We start from the raw sequence: 20992 nt of genomic DNA, 5'->3' as shown, positions 1-20992 counted from the left end.
ATAGTGAACTTTAATTCTGTCACCTTTGTGCGCTTGAATGCTGCAAGACTCGGGTTTGTACTGCAAGTAGGAAATACAAATTCTCAAGAGAAAAAAAAATGGGAATTAGCATTTGCAAACATCTCATTAAGTATTATGTAATTTTTTTGTTGTGAAATCATTAGAATCATATTAAAAGATAACATTATCCAACAGAAAGCATTGGGAATTTTAATTGCTAAGAAAGAAACAAAAGAGAATATTTCATGTGATGATCTATTTCCACCAAATTGAGCTCGAAGATGAACACCACTTTCCATCATTCTCAATCTATTACAACGTGGCGATCCATTAACCACAACCCTAACCCAAAGATCCAAATCTTTTAATACTTGCTGCGTGGCCATCGGTGGTTTTACGGATGGATAGGAGAGGTCAATGATTGGTTACCTTCACATCCGATCTGGGGTTCCGTCACATCGCCGGATTTCTTCGCGGAAACTAAACGGGAAACGAATCAGTATTTGGATATAAGAAGTCAAAGAGAATTCGCGGAGGATCGGGGTATTGGGAAACGTCTTACCGAGTAGGAGTACTGCAGTGGTTGTCTAGAAAATTGCAGCACTCTCTCCTTCCCCTCCGTCGGCGACCCTAATCTCTCCATCTCTTTTCAAATCCTCTCATGGTGGTATGCATGTACCCCAAAAGCCAACTTTACCGCGCCTCCCATCCTCGAGGCCGACGTAGCTCCCCTCCTCCCTCCTTTCTGATCCTAACCCCCCTACCATGATTTTTTCCTTTGACCTCAGCATTGGTGTTGGCTAGTTGCTTTGTCTTAATCCCTCCCTCTTTTCCCACGGTGACGACCTCCTCTTTCTCCCTAGTCCTTCTTTCTTTCTTCCTCTGTTCGTGAGCTATACACCTGCTCTTGTGTTTGTGCCCATTCTTGAGCTCGCCCCCTCTGTGGGCTACGTGGGTGGGGCTATGGGTCCCAACCCAAGCCGAGCCCCCGCCCTTGTGCAGCTCGCTAGGTTGGGTTAGCTTTGGGCTATTCTTTTAAGGCCATTAGCAACCTGGTAGTCTGATCAAATGGAATTCCCTCCCCTTTAACTCCATTGCTTTCCTTCCTCAACTTTGCTTTTGAGTGATTGTGTGCATCATACTGCTAGATTTGCAATGCCTGTTTTAGTGATAAGCATTGGTGCAGATTCCCAACTGATTTATGTGGACCTCGGGGTAGACTATGGTCACCGAGAAACCTATCTGTCATTTGGTAGAAGAGATTTTGAAGAGATTTCAAACAAGCAGACTATCCTCTTGCTAATTATTAATAATAAATATATGGTGATATAATTACATAAGTAAGACCTCTATATATGGTATGGTTACATTATTCAGATGACCGCACATGATTGATATAGCATGTTTACAATACAATACATAATTATTCTATGATGATGATGTTCGTTAGTGTGGGTATAGATTGTCATGTTGATGGCTTGCTTTTATATAGCATGTTTGTAATATAACACCTAATATATGATAATAGTCATATTAATATCTTATTTACATAATAGCATATCACCAATGTATGTGCACTATATTAAGGGGTGTAATTTCTACTTATTGATAGTGACATTTTCCTAGCAAGAGTGAGGGGGGTAAAAGAATTATATTATAATATTATATAATAGAGTCAATGTTTGATATCCTAGTTTATAGATCCCAAATAATTAGACATATTATTTGTCAAGATTAGACATGCAATGATGCTATCGATTGATGTGAGTTAAACCTTTTGAGGTATTTAAGTGAAAATTAGTGAATAGGTTCAAATAGATATTATCGATAAAATAGGATTAGAGTGTCTTTGAGTGATGACTCATAATTTTTGCTATATACAATAATTTTGCTGTAGCAGTGTTGACATATGGGGATATAAATATACTTCTGAGATCCTTAATATGTAGTGGTAGATAATCAATCTAATATAGGGCAGCCCACTAGTGCTCACTTCTACGCTCATCTTGCTGTCTTTATATAAGCATCCAAAGCTTATATCATTCTCTTAATTAACTAAGGTATGCATCTCTTATCTCACGGGGACCTCTCAAAATCTTCTAACACTGCCTTCTACTGCATCAAATAAGTCAGATTAAGACTCCTCGTGGGAAGGCCTGATCCAATAATCCTCCTAATTGAGCAGCTCTCTGATTCTCGTCGACGTCGCCACAAAAGGCAAACCCGGCACTTCTGAGGTCTCTAACATTTGAAACCTCCTTGCATCTTGGGCTTGGTGGCCGACAAGGTTGCTCTCATCATCCACCACCGAAATAGGGACCACAGAATGTGATTCATTTTATTAAGGAACAACAACATTCTAAGAGTAAAAGTGCAAGACCATAAACCCCTTCTAAAACCCTTCCTATATTTCCCTCTTCCCATGTCCTCCTCCAACTCAAGCCTCGTCCTCCTCCTCCTCCTAAAAAGCTCATAAGCAAAAGCTTCTTCCTCCCAAGATGCCCTTCACTTTCACCTGGCCCAATCCCTTCTCCCAATCCCCTCCGGAACCCAAACCCAAATCCATCTCCCCAAACCCCTTCCTCCCAATCCAATCCCACCTCGCCGCCTTCTTCTCCCACCTCTCCCCCTCCTTCCCCAACCCCAACCCCAACCCCAACCCCAACCCCAACCCCAGCCCCTCCTCCCTCCTAACCCATCTCGATTCCACCGTCCAGTTCATCACCACCCACGCGAAGCGAGCCCTCCAATCGGGCGCCGTCACCACCACCTCCTCCTCCTCCGCTCGAGGCCCGGCGTGGGCGCGCGCGGCACACGTGTTCGACCTGGCCATGTCGCCCAAGGCCATCGAGGAGCGGCTCGCCGGGGTGCCCGTGTACGCGCTCAGCAACGCGGCGGAGGAGTTCGTGCTGGTGTCTGGGGTGAGGACGGGGAAGTCGTTGGGGCTCTTCTGCTTTAATAAGGAGGACGCGGAGAAGCTCTTGGAGCAGATGAGGTCGATGAACAAGGACATGCGCGAGGGGTCGAAGGTCGTCGCCGTCGCGCTCAACAAGGTGGGGCCTGTTCTTTTTATTTTTTTTGTGTGTGGTATACTGCGTAAATGCTACTGCTTGCTGTTTACATTGAGTTCTACGTTTTTGTTATAAGTGCTATGTGAAGAAAAGGCGTTTGCTTGGCCTTGCATTCTCAGATTTGGGGCACTTTCATTGCAGATTTTCCAGCTCAAGGTCGATGGGGTTGCCTTCAGATTTGTTCCAGATTCGTCTCAGGTGGCAAATGCTATTAAGGTGATTGCTCTTTATCTGTAGTTGAGGATAGTAAACAAATGAGCAAGAAACCTATAAAACCTATACTTTTATAGGTCCTACGTCCAATAGAAGAGCTATTCAAACTTGTATCCATTCTCCATTTCCTTCGTTTAGAGCAATTTCTGGATGAAAAGACAGTTTTTTTTCTAATAGAATAAAAGGAAGATGAATCCTTGTGCAAACATATATAAACATCAAGTATTACTGCATGCTCATGTCAAAAATGTTCTGGTGAAACTTCTCTGTGAGCATTGCAGGAAGGACATTTCATTTAAGCGGCAAAAAAGTACTTTTGGTGCAGTTTCTTCAATTGGTTCTTTAATTGTGGACATATTATAACAGTCGCACGTAACAGAGTTTCTCTTTTCAACTTTTCTCATTTAGAAATATTTTCTGAAAGTTGAAGCTGATATACATTTTGAGTAATCTAGCAAGTGACTGAAAGAATAAGCGAAAAACCAACAGAGGAAGTAAAATCCTATAGTTTGTGGTTAGTGGCAAAATTACCATCTCCATGTACATTAAGCCAACATTTTTAGCTACACTGCCACCCACTTGCAGCTAATGTTTTCAATTATGTAATATTAGGAAGAAACAAATGTAGAAATCTATGCGAAAGATAGAGAAGAGAAAAAGGCATAAGAGATGTACTAGTACAGAAAAGAAAATGATGTTGTTTTATCTAGTGGAATCAAGTTAATTATTCATAAATAGCTTTTGTCTTCCCTAATGTTGATTCTGCACTTGTTAACATTATTGAGCCTTTCCCTTTATCTGCATATAGAAAATGTTGATTCCTTTCCATCTCTCTTTTGTTGCCTTCTACAAGCTGCAGTTCTCCTAGATGAGCATGCTTTAAGGAGTTCTTGTGTTTTCTGCTTGTATACTGTGGCAAAAAATCTATTATTTGCATGCATACCCGTCCAAAATATAATTTGTATATATGCCCTTCCAAGATTGTTGTTGGGGTGGCATGTGTACAAAATCACAACTTTTGGACTCGTATATACACAAATAATAGGACTTTGAAGAGGCATATTTGCGATTTTCAGTTTGGTTGTCGAACTGTCCAAATAGGCTCTTTTGAAGGGTTATATATATTGAAGAAGTTTCCTTCTTGTTTTACAGGAGAAAGAGAAGGCAGGGTATCTTTCAGATGGTTTTTCTGGAGTTCCAGTTTTCCAGGTCTGAATGTTATGCTACCACTGTCTATTAATAATTTTTTACTTGCAAGAGGCGCGGTTTACCTGTTGTCTTTTTCATAATTCTAGGAGCCTTCTGTTATTTGCTTTCTATGATTTCCAGCTATTAAACTCAAAGTTGCAAACAGATAGAAAGGAAATGAGCAAAACATTTCAAATGCGTCCCGTGCTTTTAGACTTTTAGTGGTTGCATCTTCCATCTGACATAGGGACATTAGTGTGACAGGCTTAGTCTGTCATTATCAGCCTTCTGAATCTCATAAGTGTATTAATTTCTAAAAAATTAGTGCACTGAGTGTACCCCATTCCATCTGGTAATAATCCAAATCGCACTTTATATTTTCAAATCATGAGATTAGTAATGGAATAATTTTATTATTTTATGTATAGAGTTGGACACGAAATATTTAAGGTGTTATAAGAGAATAGCTTATATCATTCTTTTTACAACTCATTATTATGGATCATCATGATCAGCAGCAAGGGCCAAACAGAGCACATATACCAAATTGCCCAAATGTTTCATCCAGGGCTCTACTTGCAGATTAGTTAGCTGACCAAAGCCCTTGTCAAAGCATATCCTCAACTAGCTAGTTTTCTGGGCCAGTATTGTTCATTGAAATCCCAACTTGATTGGACAGTTTTAAAACAAAATTCGCTCGCACTTGTTGATGATACTATGCGACCTAAACAGAACAAATCTTGGCAAGTGGGTCAAGCTGGTCCAGATTTTGCTTGATCTAGTTCTGAGTTCTGACCTATATTTGGGGAACCACACCTAATTGGATTGGGTTCAGGTCAGCTCTAAGTTGAAGGTTCTATAATTCGAACTAATCTTAAGGTCCTTGTGGGTTCATTTGATTCAATGCATGTATGGTCTACTTCTCTAAACAAAGATGCAGCGGACATAATGTTTATCCTGGTTTCTAGCTCATGTGACCAATGAGCAATGAGTCTCACCACTTCCACAATATGGTCTAAGTTGCATCTGGCATGGGCCATTTTTTGATTTATTCACCTGCTTCCTACTTGTATGTTCTCCTTAGTGTCAGGCTCCGGTTTAGGAAAAAAGAAGAAAAATAAGCTCTTCAGATCTGATTTGTGCTAGTTTTCTTTTATTAGTTTTAAGATTAACTAAAGCTAGTTTTATCCTTGCTGCCTTCTTGAGGTGTTGATTTTGTTCTCACAGGGGCAAGTTAGTTTGTTGCCTGTTGAATTTCTTGCATCCCGCTGGTGTGAGTTCTAGTGTTTCTTTAACTATTCACTTTATTAGTTTACCTTCCATATATTTTAATTATTAGCTCTTATCTGGAATCAACTTCTGTGTATTTCCTTCCAATCATATTCTCTTTTTGCACTTGACCATCAAGCTACTTCATGCTGCATTATTTATCCAATCTATTGCATAGACTGGGTTTTCTGTATCCTTGTCACATTTTCTGAATTATGGTTTTGCTATACATGCGTTGATACTTGTGGTGTACCCTAAGGAGTTAAAAGATGAGTTTGATAGAACTTTTACCTTAAGAAGAATATGCATTATTTTACTGCTAGTCAGATCATTCTCTATACATAAATGAGGGACCTTTATAGGCAACCAAATAAGATGTTGATTTTTCTATGTAAATAGGAGAATCAAGACACTCAAAATTTAGATCATTCCTTGTAGTAGTAATCACCTATTCCAAGGTTTGTGCTCTCTCAGAAAAAAGGAAAAATATTGCATTAGTTAATGAGAGAGAGGAGAAAGATGCATATTTGTGGGTCGCTTCTATTCACTGATGTAGACTTCAACTGTAATTTCTCATATGCTTCAAGAACTCTTCGATCAGATTATATCAGTTCCTACCTGAACTATTTTCTTGACATTATTGCACAGTCTTATAATACTGACTCTTGTTCATTTCAGTCAAGGAGTTTGGTCTTAAAAAGTCTAAATAAGAGATATCGGCCTGTTTTCTTCAGAAAGGTTAAGAGAAACATATATTTTGTTTCTGTATTCTGTCACTTTAAGTTGTCTTAAATCTAATATTTTGCCCTTCATATATCAAGGAGGATTTAGAAGACTCGCTTACGAGAGCTTCTCAACAGCAGAGGCAATTAAATCCATCCTTAAGGAAGGGTGACATTCAGGTATGTAACATCACATACCATCAGATAGATTGCCATGAAGAGTTCAAAGACTACCTTGGTTCATGTCATGTTACTGTTGTCTTCTCAGGTTTGTGTATTGGAGGAAATTATTAAAGCAATGAAGGTAAATTACAGGTTACGGCACATTATATTGCATTTCAGTAAGCACTTGTATTTATTATAATTCATAACTCTACAAGTTAACAAGCACATTTGCAGGAGAGTTCTTCATCAAAATGGGATGATGTTGTGTTCATCCCTCCCGGTTTCAACATTTCGGTTGATATCAGTGAAACTATATCTGCGTAGGCCATGATCCTTCCATCAACTTCTCTGTAACATAGCATATTGATGCCCGTTAGCAAGTTATTTCCTTGCAGTTATGTTATCTTTCTTGTATGAGATCAACTTTCAGCTTATGTGGAACCAGATATACAAGATTGGGCCTATGCCATCATCTCGATTATTCATTTCATTAGCTTTTTATCGAATTTGTGCTTGTTTAAGTACTCTCTGGACATCTTCCATTCAAATTGTGAAATCCGTTGATCACTTGATCCGAATGCAGGTAAATTTATAAATAATGTACTATATATATATATGTGTGTGTGCATGTTTGTGCATCTATTATCATTATTTGTCTCTTATTATTTATTTTTCTTTTATTCTTTCTAAGATAAGTGAAATCTAACAGAGTACTCCCGGAACACTCCCACTGCAAGCTAGGCCCTGCTGAGCAAGATGCATTGCTCTTTCCTCTTCTGTGGACGCACCTCCGCCTCAGTATTCCCCGGGAAAGAAAAGACTTCTTTTTCCGGCCGCCTTGCCTTGCCTTGCCTGGTTAGCAAGTCCATCCCTTTGCTCTCTCTCTCTCTCTCTCTCTCTCTCTCTCTCTCTCTGCTCTCTGGAAAGCAGTGGCAACCCAATTCCCATCTCCCTAAACTGGTGGCATACTTCGATCGTGGGCTATAGCCATTCGTTAATCGACCGCTTTAGCCACCTCCTAGAAATAATAAAAATTTGGGAAATCACATTCACAGGGCTTAATTTGTAAATAATAAAAATATAGGGTGTAAACTATAATTTTGTTTGAGAATAATAAAAATTTTGTTTTGAGAATACACCTCCTTATTCTAGAATAACAGCTAAATATCAAAATATCTATATTCTATAAAATAAATACTATTTATTAAAATTATTATTAAATCAAAATGTATTTTAATAATTTTATTTTTTACTATTATTTTATATCATATTAAAAATAATTATTACATATTTATTCTGGAATACAAGTAATTATTCATAAAGTAAATCTTTTCATTTTGGTAATAAAATATTCTTTTTGTTATTCTTATTTCACCTCCGTTCGTAGATCGTAATGTGAACGGGCTTTAAGGAATAAGAGCCGTATTGTAAAGAAAGAAAAAGACACCTTTGGACAAACGGAGATCCTATTCCGTTGGGGCATTGGATAGGTGATGGCTTGATCAGGATGGATGGGGAGAAAGTGAGGGCTAACTATTCAAAATTTAACAGCACTTATACCATTGGTTGGGCTAACTATTCGAAATTTAACAGCACTATATCATTGGTTGGGCTAACTATTCGAAATTTAACAGCACTATACCATTGGTTAATCTATCAGTTACTTAAAAGCACATTTCTCTGATGTCAAGATGACTAGACGTATTAGATAGCCCAATACCAGATTATGGAGTTAATTCCATCCATAATAACTGGACATATTAGATAACCCAGTGGTACTAATTCATGATAAAGATTATGGATTTAACTTCACCCATAAACGTTGGAATTAGATTTTAGTAAAATTTCCACTAGAATGCTATATGCACGTTATACTTATTCATTTTTATTTTTAAAGAGCCATCATTTTAAAAGGATTGAATTGACTCGGTTGTTTAATTTTAATATTATTATAATTTGACTAAGCTATTTAATCTAAGAGCGCTTCTTCCGTATAAAAATACAACAAATTTAAAAGATATTATCTTTCAATAGATAATTTTTATTTTTTAAATATGTTATCTTGCACATTATTTTTAATAATTATATTATCTTAATAATTTATAAAGTAAAAATATTTATATTCTGAGAGTTGTATATATATATCATAATAAAGGTATTGATATTTCTTTACTTGATGAAAATTTAATTAATTTTATCTATTTAATTATTTTTTATTATTTAATATATCTCTCGTTAGTTTAAGATTAATTTAAACTAAATTTAATAACATATAGAGATAAAAAAAATATTTAAATTGAAATCTATCTTCAAAAAAATCAAATTTAAATAGTTTAATATAAATACTTTCTCTTATAAGTAAAACATAATTATATTTATCACAAGAGAGAAATCTTTAACAATCAAATCTTTTTAACTAACATGTACCACAAGAGAAGGAATGGTTGGCCGGTATGTACCATAAAAGAGAGAGGGAGAGGGAGAGAAAAAGATACCGAACGAGTTACTCTTCGACTTTACCATCGTTCGTGTACTATTAAAGCCCGTCGATAAAGACATTGTCGCATCCAATCTGAATGCCCTAACTCGAGTTCACCTGCTCCAACCCGTCCAGGTCTACTTCTCTCATCTCGTCCGACAAGCGGCGGACAACAACACGGATAGTTGGTTTAATCTATATAAAGAGTTTTAGCTATTTATATAATAACTATAACAAGACCTATCAACTATCAAGTGATCCACATACTATTTCAAGTTTCTTTTTTCTTTTGATAAAAGAAGGTATTGTATTACCTAAAAAACATGACTCTATCCAAATCATGGCCTGAGAGCCTCAGAGTCATAATATAAAAGTTTGATAGTCATGAAAGGATCCATCCCCTCTCAGAGGCTAGCAAAAGAAATAAGATTTCAGTTGCCAATTACTATCGTCACGAGAGATGCTCCCCTCTCAGATGATAGCAAATAGTAAAAGGAGAAAATTTCGCAAACTGAAGGAGCCAATTAGGAGTGGCCAAAGAGAGTTTGGATATCCTAAATGATGTGGTCTAAGCAAGGCCTGGGCTTCACCACAGAGAGAATATGAACAAGATTTTGACAAGTTACTTTCAATACGATCTATAGAAAAGATAAAATATCTTTAGATTCTCATCCCAACGAAGAATAAGTAAAAGTGGGAAGGTATCTTTGAAATCTAATCCTGGAATCCAAGGAGCCAGTTAATAGCAAGGCGACAATATCTATCCACACTACGTTCAAATAATTTCTCTTCCATAAGTCTCGATAAACAACTGAAGTGCATGCAAATGGTCGGTCAACATTGTTGAGGGATCCCAAAAGAACAACATCTGCGACAGTAATAGAATAATCGAACATTCTATCAAGAGATCTCCTCGCTTGTTTTATTATCCCAAAAAACACGAGAAAACTTTATATACAAAAGAAATCAACAGATCATCTGATAGGTTTCTCCTTCGGTTCCTACCATTTAGATCCATCGATTCAAAAGAAAGGATGCTTGAAAATAAAAAGCCTTCCCTTTTCTTCTACCGCATAAATAAATAAAAATTACATCCCTCTCCGATCTAAAAAGGAGGAGCATAGATTTACCGAAGATTTTGACTCGTTCGATTTCGATTTCCGAACGAGCTGCTTCAAGATTCGGGATCAGTGATCATCCTCGGCCTTGGACATGGCCGAGAGGCGGCTCGGCCGCGGGTGAAAGGCCGCGCGGCGCCGCTGCTGGTGGCAAGAAGGTCGGATCAGCGCGGCGAGGGCCCGTCGCAACCATTCCCCCTCCACCGTCCCGATCCGGACGAGCGAGTTCGTCATCGCTGACCGCCGCGCGTTGAGCCGGCTCGAGACGCCGCCGCCGCCGGAGGCGGATCCCTTGTGGAGGCTACAGCGGAAGGAGCCGGGGTGGGTGGTCGGCGAGCACGTGCACGTCTTCCGGTTCCCGCCGCCCCGGGCCGCGCCAGCGACCGGCTTCTTCACCGGCTGGTGACGGTGGCGATCGGACACAGCGAAGGATCGGCCGGGGGATGTCGGACGGCTATCGATGGCGAATCGGACGGACGTTGAAGGCGGGGTCGGAGATGAGCCGTGGCAGCGGAATAAGCCGGCGGATCTTGCCGCGGAGGAGGATGGGCCGAAAGCCGAGGCCGAGGAGGAGGCGAACGCCGTCGCCACCGACATCGATCGCCGGAAGCCGTCGGATCTCGATCTCGAATTCGCCGCCATTAGAGAAAGAGAGGAAAGAGAGAGATCAATCAAAATTGTGAAACCTAGTTGGGCAGTGGAGTGGAAGTCATATATAGGAAAATGCGACGAATGGCATAAAAAATAAATAGTAGAAATGAGGAGGGTATTATTGGAAATGTAACGGTGGGATCGGGTCCCAAAGTTAACTCGATGAGGGGGTTTTGAGCTAACCATGGGTTAGAGCTTCGGATAAGGAACTATGGGTTTAAGCTTAAAGCGGCGGGCGTCGGTTTAAATCCAGGACGTGGCTCCATGAGCTTGGAACAGCTGTCAGTCAGGCTACCAAAAGCTGACACGTGTAGAACGCCTTTTTGACTACAGTTGCTTTTTCTTCGGGAGTGACCACACACCGGTCCCGGATAACTTAAATTAACAGAAAATTACAAATCACACCCTATATTTTAATTATATTATTTAATAAAACTTTTTTTTAATTATTTATAAATAAAACCTCCTCTCTGCTTTAAAAAAATAAAATAAAAAATGGAACAAACACTTCGAGAAAATAGAATAAAAAGTAATAAAATATTTCATCCAATTCAAAATTCTCCCAATCTCACTCTTCTAATCTAATATGAATTTTGAGATTTAACATAATAGTTTTGGATACTACGTGGGATTCAATATAAATTTAGTATTATGGATCCTACTTTATTGGAAATGGATGTTTTAGTTTGCCTTTAAACTATTTTAAGAGATTATTAGTTCTATTATTAAGTTAACTTAATAGTCAAATTAAGTTATATCTATCTAAGTAAGATATAGCTTAATATTTTTAGTAAATAGAGTGCTCTATTTATGCATAATTAAAAGGAGAGGGTTTTATTTATAGTATAGTTGAATTATTAAGGGCTATTTATAACTGTGTCTTAAACTAAATTATTTTAGCAATCTGTAATTTACTTATTATATAGGTATTCATTATTCATCTAATATTTTGATGCGAACCGAGTCATATCAGATCACATCAAGGAGATATTAGGCTCAATAGATTAAGTATAGTTATCTTATTTGTTTATTTAGTTTAATTAGAGCCTAGGTTATGATTTTATTTAATTAGCTAAATTCAGCTCTTGCACAGTTTTGAAAAAATATTCACAGAATATTCTATTTGTAAAGAAAACGAAGGATTAATCCGAGAAATATAAGGAAGGTTGATTTAGTTAAGTTAATTAGTTAGCTTTATTTTATTGTTTGAATTTCAAATAAAATCGGATAATCCGCACGTGGATCCGATCCGCTAAGAATTTTTACTCGTATAAATAGGAGTGTATAATAATCATTAAATTGAAGATATCTGAGTTTAGCCAAGTTATTATTTCGTCCTTATATTTTATTGTAGTTGTTAGATTGTCGTTATCTTTCTAGAATTAGATCATAACCGTAGAACCTCTGCTTTTAAACCCTAGCCACCGTCTTCCTCCAGCAGACATCCGTCTGCCACCCTCTGACTACCGCCACAACATCAGTTAATTGCCATTCTGCCATGTTCTGACTTATCTCTACTATTTTATTTTTAACTTTTCATCCCGATCTCCGATTTAGATGAAATTAGAGCTATTAGAACCCTAACTCACGAGACTACCACCATCTAAATTTTTATAATTTTCTTACTTCTAGATTAATCCAAATCTAGTTTGTGACATATTCCCATTTAAAAAAATAGAATTATAATATAGTCTTTATTGTTTAAAACACTTTAGTTAAACAAAAAAAAAGACATTTAGTAGTTTTAAAAATAAAAATAAAATACCTAAAATAGTCCTCTGTGAGATATTTTTAAAGCAATAAATAAAAGCAAAAAGGTAAAGTGTTGCTTATAAAATTCCCAAGCTCTTTTGATCAATTTTTAAAGTGAAGAAGTGGCAACAGGATTGGTTTAAAGTTTCAAATAAAATAATAATAATAAAAAAAATTCAAGCATCCCCTGATCTAATGAGTAATGAGAATTTGTTAATATGAAGTCATAGAGGAAGTGACATTTTGTGTGACTCATCTCATTCTCCAAAGTTTTTATTTAATATAAAAGATATATATATATATATATATATATATATATATTAGTTGTCATGGTTGTTCCTATATGGTGGTGTTCTCGTACGATAACTTAGCATTCTATAAAAGATGTTTAATTTTTTAAGTTTAAAAGAACGACCCCGCTTAACTACTATATAGTAGATTAGATCTCATCTTGGATTAACAATTAATTGGTTCAACTCTATTATATTTTAACCCCCAGATTTATTACTATTTTTTCTATACCTTTTTTGAACTTTTTTTTTTGAATATATAGATCTATGAAGTATTAAAAATTTTATAATAAATTCTTACCATCTCTTACTAATACAACTCCTTCGCTAATAAAAATAAGGGATAATTTCTATTAGACTCATAAATTATCACCGTTTTTATAACCACCTATATTATTTGAATCTATTTTTTTTAGTTTAGAAATCAAATCTGTATAGTTACTTTTGTTCCGGGCTTTAAAAAAAAAATATTAAATATTTTTCTTAATTTAAGAGGATGAACGAGGGTAATAAAAATATCTAGTATGTGAAGAATAGTAATAATTCAGGGAATCTAAGTGAATTTATCCATAAAAATAATATCCAAAATGAAAGTATAATGCATGTATTATGGAAAAGTGCATGAATGTATTATACATTCTGAAACATTCTTTATTTTATCGGATGCTTTCTGGTTGAATTTAATTCATGATCTTTTTTAAAGATTAAACTCATAATATAATCAATAAGTTAGGATATAAATAATAATAATAAATGCAATCTCCCTGTGATGAATGCATTCTCGAAAAGTGCATGAATGTATTATACAAAGGATCACAGTGTAGAAACATGAACAGACAAAGGATCACATTATTTGTCCCCCTCTTCCAATTGGATGCAGAGGTTTTTGAGTCCATATTAGATAACTTCCAATTCCTCATAGTGATCCTTCTTTTGTTGGGAAAGGGGATAAGATTGCTTTATCCTCCTCTATTCTTAGACCACTCCATAGATTACATCTTTATAGTGGTCCTTTTTGTGTTTGGAAGGGGATAAAAGTTGTATTCTTATCTATGTTATAAAATTATTCGAAATAAATTTGTAAGCTCACTAATTATTTTAAAAATTTAAGCTATTAGATAGTGATAATTTTGTGGCCGACGGAATTCAAACTCAAGATCTTTACTCTAATACCATATTAATTTACCAACTATCCTAAAAACTTAAGTATTTAGAGAACGATGATTTTAAATTTGATAGAATTCGAACTCACGAATTAATCTAAAAGTTTAAGACATTAGAGAACACTATATTTTATATTTTATAGTCTAATAAATTTACTTTTAAAGCGGCAGAGGAGACGAACAATTTCATATCTTGAAAGTATATCTCACCGCGTTACAACTATTAAATTTTTTATCAAAAATTAATAATAAAAATGCTAAAATCATTGTGGAATGTTAGCACCCAATGACTAAACAATTGGGGTCATTCTTAGAATACATATTCTAACCTTTGCATACCTATAATATTACCATAAATTGGAAGAAATAGAAGAGGAGATCTATTCTTCTCCATCAATTGATGGTGATGCATAGAGTAATGGTATATGATGTTGCAACATATATAGTTGTCAAGGGCCAATGTACTAATTCTCTCCTACCTACCCTTTTATTTAATTTAGATGTTTGTTTGTCACTCTCTAGTGATAAAAAAAAAGGTACAAGGAAAGATGAGCTCACCTGATTAGGCTACTAATTTCCTTGCCCTTCACATCTTATCTTTAATCTTTAATTTTTAATCATTCATCTCATGGTAGTTGCTAATTGCTATGCTATGCTGCAAGAAGTTTTACACTTAATTCTTCTGAAAGTTTTGAGAGCAATACAAAATTTTCACAATTTTCATGAAAGAAAGCAAAATAATTTTTTTAAAATTTTTATTTTATCATTTGACCTCTATATTTTACTTTTAGCGCTTTAAAAGTATTACGGGTTATTATTGTTATTATTTTTATTATTTTGAGAAAAACACCACAGGTTAAATTTACTCTAATAAGAATTAATGGAATAAATAGAGAGTATTTTATTACTTTTGAAACTTAAAAAGTTAAAATACCTTAATACACCTCATTTGACTTGGAAATCTAGTTCTCTATTTATTTTTACCTTAACCTAAAAAAACTCATTCAAGGGTATTACAATTATTTTGCATCTATATGATAACTGATGGTTAAGAAAACTAATATTAGGATACTTTTGAGGCATTTTAGGCAAAATATAATAGTTGAAATATCCATATGATAGTGTAAATAAAAGCAAATTAAAGGCATGGTATTTTTTAGTACCAAATATTTTCTATATATATATATATATATATATATATAACTCCATATATTCCTCCAAATAGTTTAAAAAAGAAACATATTTCTCAAATAGTTTTTTTCTTCTAATTTAATTTAAAAATAAACATATACTTTGTAAAAAGGATTAAAAAAAGGTCTGAAAATGGAGTCCACGATTAGGAGCCATTACTCTCAAGGCTCATATTGCCATGGCACTCATCGTCAACGTGATTCCAATCAATTATTTCAGTTGACTAATGTTAACAATGCTTAATGATGACCATTCTCCTCATCTGGGCAAATGTTGAACAAATCAAAATAATTTACTCAAGCTAATAAATCTCAAACAAATCAAAGTGATTCTCATATATCTTTTGCTATGATCCATATGCAAAAGCAAAGAATCTGCAATCTCTTCTCCAACCATTTTTAAAGTAATAAATTGACAGCATCTGCAGTCAGAATCAAATGAAGGAAAAAAAAAAAACTTATATTTCTCGATATCACCACATATTTCCAGAGAGTCTTCTGTAATTTTGGCAAACAATTCCGTCGCTGTAAAATCAACAAGCTTTCTTCTCTATAAGAACATTAAAAAAGAAAATCCAATATATACCATCCCCACCAGCAAATAATCTGTGGATAGATGCAGATTATGTTAGACTTATAGTTATTAGGAAATTGCATCTCTTTCGCAAGGAATATGAGAAAAGAGCTTCAGTAGTCATAAATCAGAACAACCAATCTGATAAGTAACAGCAATTAACATATCCTCTTTACAGATGTAAAATAAACTTTGACAAAGTGCACATTAATCAGAGAAGCCCTTCTACCAGGATGTCATAATATGAAGTAGCTTACAATAGTTATTACTCATGCTAAGCCAATCTAGCATACATGTGTGTAGTCTAGACTCTAGACAAGCATTCTGGTTTTTACTTAATGGTGTCTGTAGAATGATTGTCTTAGAGGGTTGTCGATTCCTTATCAGTTGGCTTTGTTTCCACAATCCTGGACATTTACATAAAGGAGTGCTGTCAAAAGCACAAAAATAAGCAGCCTGGGTCCCAGTGCTCAAGATATTTGTGTTAGGACACAGTGAGGCAAGAAATAGGCATGACTCTGAGACCAATATTCCCAATTTCTAGTGGATGACCTGATACACTAATTATAGTATGAGCTGAAAAAAGAAATTTCTTAATTTCCTAGTTAAAGTATAAACTATTGAGAAAAGAATTGTATTTGGTACTAAGTGTATCATGACATGTATCATCTCTACTTCGGGTTCTGTATGCCTGTAAAATTAGTTTATTTTGGTTAAAACTTTGCATTACACAAAAGTAGATAGTCTCTCGTTATCGCCACAGAGGTTACAAGATTAATTGCTTCAAAGTGAGGGATGAAAAAAAATCTTGGAATTGAACAAGACAATAAAACCTCCATATATAATTCTTTAAGGTTCCATTTTTACAGTTCTCTTGCAAAAAACTTCTTTGTTGGCTCTCAACCTAATGCAACCCTCCTCCTTTATCAGGACTTGGGACCATCTTTTGAAAGATAAATAGTAAGCATGCACTTGGGAGTTAAATGGTTTCAATTTTGTATAAACTATTGCTATAATCCATAGTGCTGTATTAAAAGTTTAAACACTTAACTCTACATAATGTACCAAATGAATAAACTAACTGGATTACATCATAATAATCCAAGCGAATGGATATTACCTGCTTCATTAAGAAAACAAACCTTTATAGTTTATTGATGCTGAAGCTCAACTCTAGTCCCCCGATGCTGGCAATAACAAAACGTACTATATATGCTCCAATAAGTGATGCAGCTTTGGGGCTCTCCGCCGAAATAATGGTTCAAGATGGAAAGATGAAACACCAGTGATCCACCTTTTAGCATCATACATTTCATTCCAAGCATCAATTATCTCATCAATTTTGAAGCCCAGGCCTACAAAAGAAAGAAAATATCTTAGTGTTTTAACTAATTCTGAAAATAGAAGTTAATTTTAATTTTAAAGTTTAACATTACAATTATTCTAGAATTTCACTATTTTGATTTCAGTTCAAAAGTGTCAAAACAACATATCAGTATTGCTGAGAGCATAGTTCACCAGAGTTGGTGTAAAAGTGAACCATTATATAGAAGTACATTCTAGCAGTGCATATAGTACGTTCTATACAAACAGTAATGATCGGTTGCAGAAAAGTTTTTGGTATCAAAACCAAGTAAGAAAGAGCAGTAGTATTCTGTCGAAGTGTTCATTCATGCAAACACAAACATGAATATCACAAAAATTGTAATAGTATTGGACTGTCCATAATATTATTATAGTTGCTCATAATCAGGAATTGTCATTAAGTTTCAAAGCTCAGACACACTTGATCTGGAACAATCATAGCACAGCCAATTTATCAACAAGTCCTACTATTACTATATCCATAAGCCCAAGTGGCCTACTTCCTACGTTCAGTCAGTTTGTCTATTCATCTGTATGTTCTCTTTCCACAAGATAAGGCACTGTCGCTATTGAAAATAAATCATATTACCTTCTTGGGTAGTTTCATTAGCACAATGGTTTTTTATCATCACACCAATGTCAGTTGGAGAAGCCCCTGCAAGCCTAAATTTTTCAACAGCTGCCATTAGACATTCCTCCCAAATAGGAAGGCCTAATTTGAATTCTACAACTGAGCGCTCATAAAGCATAGTTCCCCACAAAATGTTTATTTGAGACCTCAGAATAGAAATCTGTTCAGCTGCTTCATCTGTGGATACATCCTTCAGATATCCAAAGCCCATTTTATGCACGAGGGTGTTTCCCTTATCAGGTTTGGACAGTTCCTTTAAACGCTGCACTTCCTTCTCCTCCCACATCTCAATTCCCCTTTCCATATAGTCTTCAGCATTATTAAATAGTTCCAAGATGTCTGATGTAGGCCAGGTCTTCAAATCTACTTTACATCCAATGGCATAATACCAAGAAAGCTTTGCCTGCTCAAACTGTTGCTGGGCAAGTGCAAGAAGGCCTTCATAGAAGTCTGGTTTAATCTTCAAAGCTTCCTCATATCTATTTGCGGCCTTCACATATTCTGTCTGCGCCCATTCATATGAAGATTTGACTTGTGCAAGTATGGATTCCCTGGAAGAATCTTCTGACAAGAATAATCTCTTCCTTGCTCGAGACATATGAACATTGCCAGAATTAAACAGGGACAATGCTGCCATCTCCTGAAATTTTCGCTCAGCAAGTTCAAATATTTCCTGTGCTTCTTCACTTGTGAGTGTGTCTTCTATTGCTTCGGAGTACAACTTCATGCCAATCTCGTGAAGATCTATACATGCATCAGAACTAAAACCGACGTGGTTCTTAAATAGCTGAGCAAACTGCAAAACCCAGTCATCAATAATACTTGAAGATCTTTGCTCATCATCATGCTTGGATCCGTTCTCGGAAATGCCATTATGACTTTTATCTAGCCCTTGAACTGAAGCACCATTTTTTACCTCCTCAAAAATAGGTTCATGCTCAGGATCAACTTCTATAATGTACAGCCTAACTGATCCTTGTGGATCTGCTGATTCCTCAGCCCACCTTAGCTCTTCAGATCTAGTGATTGTCACCAAGTCCCCCTCTTTGTCTCTGTATTTGACAAGTACTGCCTTTAATCTTGGGAACTTTTTAAGAACTGCCTCTTTCAACTGCAACATGCTACACTTAGCTGGTATCTCTGCCCATCTTATGTCCTCCCCAAAGACTAGCTTTACAACCTTATTAGGTTCTTCCTTAATCTCGCTATGCTTCTCCTCCTCAACAACCACCTTATCCTCAGACTTCTGGGTCTTCTTCTTCTTAGGCTTCTCTTTCACAACAGCAATTTCTGGGGGTGACACCACTTCCTTATCATCCAAGGTAATACCCTTCTTCTCCATTGCCTTTTTGACTCTCTCAGAAATCTCTACCGCGGTGAGATTGTTCGGCTCCAAATTTAGAACTTCATCAACATCCTTACATGCCAAATCCAATCTGTTCAAGGCTTCAAAACACCTCGCTCGCTTCAATAGAGCTTTACTGTACTTGGGAGAGACCTCAAGGGCCAAATTGCATTCATTTATCGCTCTATGGTACTCTTCAGGTCTCATCTGCATATAACAAGCGGCGATATTGCTATGGAGGTACGCGACATCGATGTGGCTCTTGGGTAGGAGCTTGATGGCTTTGTCATACTTGAGCAGTGCTCCCTCATACTCCCTCCTTTGGAAGAGCTTGTTACCATCATCTTTCAATGCGTTAGCCATATCAATGAAGATAGTCATGTCATTATCGAGAACTTTCGGGCTGTGGTCACTGGCTCTGCTATTTTTTGAGTTAGTCTTGCTCAATTTACCTCCTGATGACCTTTTTTTCTTGGCTTCAGGCTTACCCATCTCTGAGATCAAGATACAAATATTCCAAATCTAGCTATAAAGAAAACCCCAAATCTGTAATAAAACTCCCTCCTTTTCCACGCTGACCAACCAGAACAAACTGAGAGATTCTTCCGCAAGCAGAATTGAATCAAATAAAGAGATGGGTATTTCTTTAACCTCCTCGTAAGAAATAATAAAACCTTAATCTTTCAACCAAATCCAAATATTTCCCTCAGAAATCGACGAATTGATTCAGGAATCGTTCAGATAAGGGGGGAAAGGAAACTTATCTCGATGTGGGTTCTCTTCAAATCGCTATTTCGAGCCTCCCCAGCATCAGAAATCCCAATAGGCAAAGCTCCAAATTGCACTCGAAATCGGAGGGAATGGAAGAAAAGCTTGTTCCTTTAATCAAGCAATGGGAACAGCGCGCAATCCCATCGCTTCTATTCGGCTTAATATTTTTTTTTTGTCGGATGACAACGGAAAGGTTCAAGAATCTAAACAGAATGTTAACGGGATCGAGTGGACGGAGACATGAAGACAGCGAAGCCGCGGCCGTCCAAATTCGTGCGCTGGTTTAGTAGAATTATTAGAGTATTATTTGGTTGTGGAAATGAAGAAAGTTACCCATATTACTACCCGAAATGGAATTAGAAAGTGAGTTTTTGACCAAACTAATCCTGTTTTAAAACTTGTAATATTAGGGGTGTAATCCAGCCGAGCGGAGCCGAGAAACTTATCAATATTTACTCCTAACAACCCAAAATGGAATTAGAAAGTGAGTTTTTGACCAAACTAGCCCTCTTTAAAAACTTATATGAAGGGGGTGTAATAGAACCGAGCTTGAGCGAGCTTGGCCAAGTTTGGCTCGGCTCGAGCTCGATTTGAGCTGGAAAAGCTGAGCTAAGCTCGGTTCATCTCCTACTTGATGAGGCTCGAGCTCAACTTGATAGTTCGACGAGAGGATTTGGAGGCTGGACATTAATGAGGCGATGAAAGAGGGAGGGGGCATTGGTGTCGTCACTGTCTTCATTTCGACCTCGTCGGAAGAAGTCCTCGCCAGTGATGGGGAGAGCTTGCCAAAGAGCAAAGTTAGTGGAGGAGTCTTCGCACGTCTCTCACCAGCCAGAGCAAAGCTTCACACCACCAACATCAACATTGTCAGAAGTTGAGGAGTTTCCATCCTCGACTACACAGGTCATGCCCGCTTGGTTCCATCGAGGCCTTGCAAAGGCCATTACTGAAACCATAACCCTAGCCATGGTACTACTCCAAGCTCAGGGATAGAGGGAGAGAGGAGAAGACGCGACTCCGATGAGAACGCGGTCT

At 36.7% G+C, this 20992-nt stretch overlaps 3 protein-coding genes across 4 annotated transcripts; 1 reads left to right on the top strand and 2 right to left on the bottom strand.

The window, feature by feature from the left end:
- The first annotated feature begins 2049 nt into the window (after positions 1-2049).
- Positions 2050-7134, top strand: LOC140795771 (protein TIC 22-like, chloroplastic). The gene is made up of 7 exons (XM_073148531.1): positions 2050-3053; positions 3213-3287; positions 4437-4493; positions 6420-6479; positions 6563-6643; positions 6732-6767; positions 6863-7134. Exons 1-7 carry the CDS (start codon positions 2499-2501, stop codon positions 6950-6952), a joined length of 954 nt encoding a protein of 317 aa, XP_073004632.1. The 5' UTR covers positions 2050-2498; the 3' UTR covers positions 6953-7134.
- Positions 7135-10002: 2868 nt separating this feature from the next.
- LOC140795255 (uncharacterized) lies at positions 10003-10907 on the bottom strand. Its single transcript, XM_073147729.1, has one exon. The coding sequence runs from the start codon at positions 10865-10867 to the stop codon at positions 10295-10297; it is 573 nt and encodes a 190-aa protein (XP_073003830.1). The 5' UTR covers positions 10868-10907; the 3' UTR covers positions 10003-10294.
- Positions 10908-15577: 4670 nt separating this feature from the next.
- Positions 15578-20102, bottom strand: LOC140795682 (protein PHOX1-like). Of its 2 annotated transcripts, none has more exons than XM_073148398.1 (3): positions 17800-20102; positions 16988-17200; positions 15578-15877 (listed from the first exon to the last, which is right to left on the bottom strand). In XM_073148398.1, the coding sequence occupies exons 1-2, from the start codon at positions 19676-19678 to the stop codon at positions 17052-17054; spliced, it is 2028 nt and encodes a 675-aa protein (XP_073004499.1). In that variant the 5' UTR covers positions 19679-20102; the 3' UTR covers positions 15578-15877; positions 16988-17051. The 2 variants fall into 2 exon arrangements, with proteins under 2 accessions (XP_073004499.1, XP_073004498.1); XM_073148397.1 differs by having other exon boundaries at positions 16966-17200; positions 17800-20089.
- Positions 20103-20992: the final 890 nt, after the last annotated feature.

The sequence above is a fragment of the Typha latifolia genome, chromosome 9 (assembly GCF_019914945.1).
Source record: "Typha latifolia isolate L0001 chromosome 9, TyphaL0001v2, whole genome shotgun sequence".
Classification (NCBI taxonomy): domain Eukaryota; kingdom Viridiplantae; phylum Streptophyta; class Magnoliopsida; order Poales; family Typhaceae; genus Typha; species Typha latifolia.
Note: the sequence above shows the minus strand (reverse complement) of the source record. Positions and strands in the feature narration are given on the sequence as shown.

Excerpts from the sequence above, each read along its gene's own strand:
- LOC140795771 (XM_073148531.1), top strand. The coding sequence starts at position 2,499 with ATGCCCTTCACTTTCACCTGGCCCAATCCCTTCTCCCAATCCCCTCCG. Across the intron at positions 4,494-6,419 it reads CTGGAGTTCCAGTTTTCCAG|TCAAGGAGTTTGGTCTTAAA; the intron begins GTCTGAATGTTA and ends TGTTCATTTCAG. Across the intron at positions 6,644-6,731 it reads TAAGGAAGGGTGACATTCAG|GTTTGTGTATTGGAGGAAAT; the intron begins GTATGTAACATC and ends TTGTCTTCTCAG.
- LOC140795255 (XM_073147729.1), bottom strand. The coding sequence starts at position 10,867 with ATGGCGGCGAATTCGAGATCGAGATCCGACGGCTTCCGGCGATCGATG.
- LOC140795682 (XM_073148398.1), bottom strand. The coding sequence starts at position 19,678 with ATGGGTAAGCCTGAAGCCAAGAAAAAAAGGTCATCAGGAGGTAAATTG. Across the intron at positions 17,201-17,799 it reads TAATGAAACTACCCAAGAAG|GCCTGGGCTTCAAAATTGAT; the intron begins GTAATATGATTT and ends TTTCTTTTGTAG.